A 5,283-nucleotide genomic window follows, 5' to 3' on the forward strand; every position below is an offset into this window, starting at 1 on the left:
TCTGGGTTGTTTATGTCATTGCTTTCCACAGTTTTTTTTTCCACTTAAATATTCTCTCCATCACTCAACACAGATGCATGTGAAAACACAAATGCCCAACAAAAGTAGCACAAAATGGTCTTTAAGCTGGCAGCAGCATAGTGCAGGGTATGTGCAGCGATTTGAACCCATGTGAGAGTATCACACGTAATGGGTGGAGTCAAATGAAGACACTTGGGCAGCATCTTCCTAAACCTAACAGTATTTACAGAAGTGAAATTATCCCTGAAGTCAAATATCTCCTGTATATGCATATGGAAATATGTCTCTTAAGAGAGCATGAATGCTAAAAATAAATTACAGACGCACAAAACCAAACGTTATCAGCTTGGGTATCATTTTATTGTTAGTGCCATTAGATTTCTCACATAGAGAGAAGGCAACAGTGGCTAATACTGTCAGGCTCAAAGCTCAAAATAATGAAAACATTTCAGCAATTAACATTTATTTTAAAAAATCAAAATGCTTAAAAAATGTAAAGCAGCAAAAAGTGAGAGCTAAATCTGATGTAATAAGTGGCTTTTACTGACGGCAATCTGAAGCTGTAGCCTTGGAGAGGATGGGCAGTGACTCTGATGAGCTCATTTTGAGGCAGAGATGGACTCTTATTTCTTCAAAGTGACTCGAAGCCTCGGGATATCCTCTGAAGTCAGTGGCACTCTTCATAAAATCTCATCCATTCGTGCCAGTGTCCACCGGGCTCTATGCGTTATCTGTAGTCAAGAAGAGACATAGCTGGTGTAAATATAAGCCAATAATAACTGAAGAAGAAGGATACAAATACAACCTCATATAGTGTTGTGTTCTCACCATACAGACAGCTAAGATTTAGGGAAAAGCATCCCCTCACTATCCTTCCCCACCCCTCACTTCCCCTTTGGTCACCTTTTTCCTCCACCTGGAAGTCTTCGGGCAGCAGCTTGTCCTGTCTATTGCCCAGGCTGAAGGCCAAAAAGGAGAGGATGAGGGAGTCCATGATGCTGATGATGGCCAGGATGTAGGCCCAGCGCACTGTGCAGTTGCCCAGCGTGTACTTGTCAGTCCGCTGGCCGCACATGCGCTTCACCTCGTCCGAGTCCCAGCCGTCAGGATAGATCATGCAGCCGATCACCATGCACGTACCTGAGAGGAGAGAAGGCACAGGCTGATGAGTGCTGGACTTCAGCTCTGTCTGTGTGATGGTTTTACTTTTATCTTAGTAGTGTTTGGAAAAATGTTTATTCGAAGTCCAAAAACATGCATTGATTTGTGGTGGGAAACCTGTGAAACTGAATAGATGTGCTCACTGTGACAGACCATCTCGCTGCTTTTGACAGGCTCAGGCAACAAATGACAGTGAAACCACCAGAGAAATTAAATATACACTGTGTTCATTCAGGTAGACACACACACACCTACAGAGTTTAGTTGCCTAGCAACTCCAGAGCATCTCAACTCAAGAAAGATGAACTTGTTCATCTATTATTGACTCCACGGACAGACAGCTAAGACCTCTTGCCGTCCCACCTCAGCACGAGGTGCAGCACAGCACACACCTGCCTCACATCTCACTCTCACTTTCTGATCCTCACAAAACCTCTCATCTTCATGCATTTCTGAGGCTCACTTTATCAAGTCCTCTTTAAAAATTCACTACATATTTGAATACATTAGAAAGACCCTTTCAGTTAAACTAATACAGCAGAATTCTTTCCTTAAACTGACTTTATTAAGCTCACACCTCAGGGGGCTCTGGCTCAGCGAATTAATGATCCCATCCTCGCTCCTAACAAACCCGATAAGTTCTGCATCCACTCGGTCCAAAGAAGGCCCTCAAAACAGCAATTTTCAAACAGCCCTCTCATCAAAATATCCTTAAAAAATGAACTTGGTGTCAGAGCCAAAATTAACATTGCTTCTCATGAAGATGGATTTACAAGAACACGTGTGAAAGGGGGAGAGGAGAAAGTGTAACGACACACCTCCGGGTTAATCTCATTACTTGGTTCATTACAGGCCTCTCCTTTCACTCGCAGGTACATCTGCTCACAAACTGCTTCATGTTTCAAACAGAATCATGTTTCACCTCTGTCTGTGTCTGCGAGCATGCAGGGAACTACAGAAATATCGCCAAATGCTTAAATTCATAGCTTTTCAGACTCTGAGTTTACAGCTGTGAGCCACCATTATCCTTCACAACCTTCTTACAGCTCTGTCCCTAAATCTTAGTTTAATTCATTTAGTTTCCACTTTGACTGTTTATTAGCTGGATTAATTCCTTTCCTTGGCTTTTTTATATACTTACATGAAGACTTGCATGAATAAATACATTTTAAAATACATAAACAAGATATAACCTTACAAGAGCAAAATTATGAAAATAATATCTACATGCAAGCTCTACGGGTAGTGGAAGTGAAATGAAATGTGAAATGCAGTTTCTCTTAATTGGAGCCTACATGGTGATGTTTCTTGATGCTGGTAAGACCATGATGATGGTGTTACTTTCCAATAACGTGAACTCTTACTGTGAGATCTACCCTGTAATTTAAACACACTTAAAAACTCTTGAAACTTTTTTAGTCACAGCCTGAAGCTCACTGGAAGCCAGCTGCATCCAGGCACAGATCTTATAGACGCTGCCCGCGTTGCAGAAGAAGAAGAGGCTGAGGCAGACGATGCTGCCCACCACCAGCAGCATGGAGATCCCCACGAAGAACATGGCGGTCTTGAAGGCGCCGGACGGGATGGAGCCAAAGTCCAGCGCGCTCCCTTTGCAGGTGAGCTCTGAGGTGAGCGCGTTCCCGATGCAGTAGTGGAAGAGGCCGAAGTATCCGGCCTGCGGCGTGTTGACGCTGTCGCCGATCCAGTAGGGCTGGATGAACACCACCACGGTGATCACGGCGAAGGTGATGGTGAAAACGATCCAGAGCACCCCCATGGCTCGGGCGTTACGGACATAGTTGGTGTGGTAGATTTTGGCTGCCTCCTGAGCAGGAAGCATGGCGAGAGGTGGAGGAGCTTCTCAAAAGAAGGAAGGAAAGAAAGAAAAAAATTTGAATTTAAGTGAAGGAGTTAAAAAACTAACAAGTGAGCACCTTCAGTGTCCTGCTCAAAAACATCCGCTGACAAAGTCCTCATTCTTTAGTAAGTGCTTGCTCCAGTGAGACGGGAATAGCTCCAGTGGTTCTCTTTGCAATTCAAAACCACGGACAGCTCCCGGTACTGAAAACACACCTGTATGAGAGACACGTTCCCAGTGTCTTAATGGGCCCTGCAGAGGTGAACAGTCCCAGAAACCACTGCATACCACGGCAGCACTGACTCCACCGCATTCAATGAGGGGATGTTTGTTCTGGATTTCACCTGGCAGGGGAGGTTCCTCTAGGAAGGCTGAGGTAGTCAGATAATAAATGATTAATGGTTAAAAGATCCGCTGGATAGAACAACACAGGATGGCAAGCAAGGCTGTTTCACATGTAACAGCATGTGTTACTTAATCAGCTTTCTTCTTTCTTTCTAATATCTATATATATATATATATATATATATATATATATATATATATATATATATATATATATATATATATATATATATATATATATATATATATATATATATATATATATATATATATATATATATATATATATATGTATTACTGCTGTAAACCTGCTGTACTCGTATAACACTAAAAAAAGCAAAGTAGGCTACTGAATACAGAAAAGTAACCAATTTGAATTGTGTATTTGTTAATATATTCATTTGCTCTTAAACAAATGTACTAAAAATGGTAAACAGTTCAATATTTGCTTTTATTTGTAGCAACATTTTAGCATAAAGGAGCATGAGAAATTAAAATAAAGATGCATTTAAGCGCTGTAGGCTTAGAATACTGTGCAAAAATACTGAGCAAATCCTAATTTCGTGTAATGTGGCATACCTCAGCCTATTCTTTCTGTTTCCCTTCATTAAGAATGACTTTTATCACAGCCACCCTTTTTCCGAGACCCCTTCTGATGAAGCTTCAAGAAAAAATAGATGGGTCAACTGACGGTCAGATGCATTTCTCAGGTCTTATGTCAGGTCTATGCTGGATTTTTCAAATTTCTTAATAATGTTCACCTGCTGTAAATATTTGTTTAAGCCTACTACTTCTTCTTTTGCCCTCAACTAGTCCAGATTTCTCTTTGTTTGTTGTTTTTTAATGACACACTGCATAGTTGTCCTGATTTGCCAGGACATCTAAAAGCTCTTTGGGAATAGCCTGCACTGTTCTCTTTTGGTGTTCCACCCCAGTATTTTTACTGGCCTTCATATGACCACCCCTATGAAACAGTTCTGGAGGCGCCCCTGCAGCGTGGGCACAGAAGCACAGAAACACTACCACATTTTTATAACCACACCTAGCATCACTTTTCAATAGATTTGAAATATCTATTGAATATTGTCCCACCACCTCGACGGGACAAGACTCGGCTTCATGTAAAAGACAAAGGTCATTCTGTCAAAGAAAGCCATTGTTCACATTTTGGATAGAGAAGACAGATGGTTTGAAAGAGGAGTGAAAGAAGCTGTGTCCACTGTGAACGACCATCCTTGAACAGAGGCGTGGTTTACGACACCAACTGTCTGCCATCTATAATCCAGTTTTGAGAGCCCTTCCCAGACACTTTAACGCCCACTCACATCCTGGGCCATTTGGCCTCAGGGAATCAATGATAGGGTGGGGCTATGTTTCACAGTGGGTTCACCCGAACCGACCTTTGCTGATTGTGACCCACACCTTTTCGCACCTTGGCTCGTGTGATTAGGTAGAGGATCCACAGTTGGTCCACAACCCTCTTGGGGATCGTATACTTACCCTAACGACTCTGCGATTTTATAATGTAATCCTGCTATTCTGTGCCGAAGTTCTCCTAACATCCCTTAGACAAACATCCGGAGTTTAAGGAGGGACATTGTGACTCCAGCTTTCTTTGCACGCACGTGCTACTGATGGAGCGATTGAACGAGACGCTGTGACGTCTGCAAGCTATTTCTGGATGTACTACAATCAAACACTAGATGGAGCTCCAGAGCTGCAGTCTCGTCTAGCTGCCTCACCTTGGCACTTAAACCAATCTTCCTGTTTTTGTCCCAAATGATTTCTCAGACAAATTCCAAGCTGCCAGATTTTTACAGAACATATTGTAACATAAAGTTAAAAAAAGGGAGAGAGGTAGCTTTTTCTAATAACTACACATTGAATTGAAGCATTAG

General features: G+C 42.1%; 1 protein-coding gene across 1 annotated transcript; it reads right to left on the reverse strand.

Annotated features, from left to right (window-relative positions):
* Positions 1-371: 371 nt before the first annotated feature.
* On the reverse strand, positions 372-5,007 carry lhfpl5a (LHFPL tetraspan subfamily member 5a). The gene is made up of 5 exons (XM_031747666.2): positions 4,886-5,007; positions 3,256-3,411; positions 2,620-3,039; positions 925-1,161; positions 372-752 (listed from the first exon to the last, which is right to left on the reverse strand). Exons 3-5 carry the CDS (start codon positions 3,020-3,022, stop codon positions 742-744), a joined length of 651 nt encoding a protein of 216 aa, XP_031603526.1. The 5' UTR covers positions 3,023-3,039; positions 3,256-3,411; positions 4,886-5,007; the 3' UTR covers positions 372-741.
* Positions 5,008-5,283: the final 276 nt, after the last annotated feature.

Source organism: Oreochromis aureus, linkage group 5 (assembly GCF_013358895.1).
Source record: "Oreochromis aureus strain Israel breed Guangdong linkage group 5, ZZ_aureus, whole genome shotgun sequence".
Taxonomy (NCBI): Eukaryota; Metazoa; Chordata; class Actinopteri; order Cichliformes; family Cichlidae; genus Oreochromis; species Oreochromis aureus.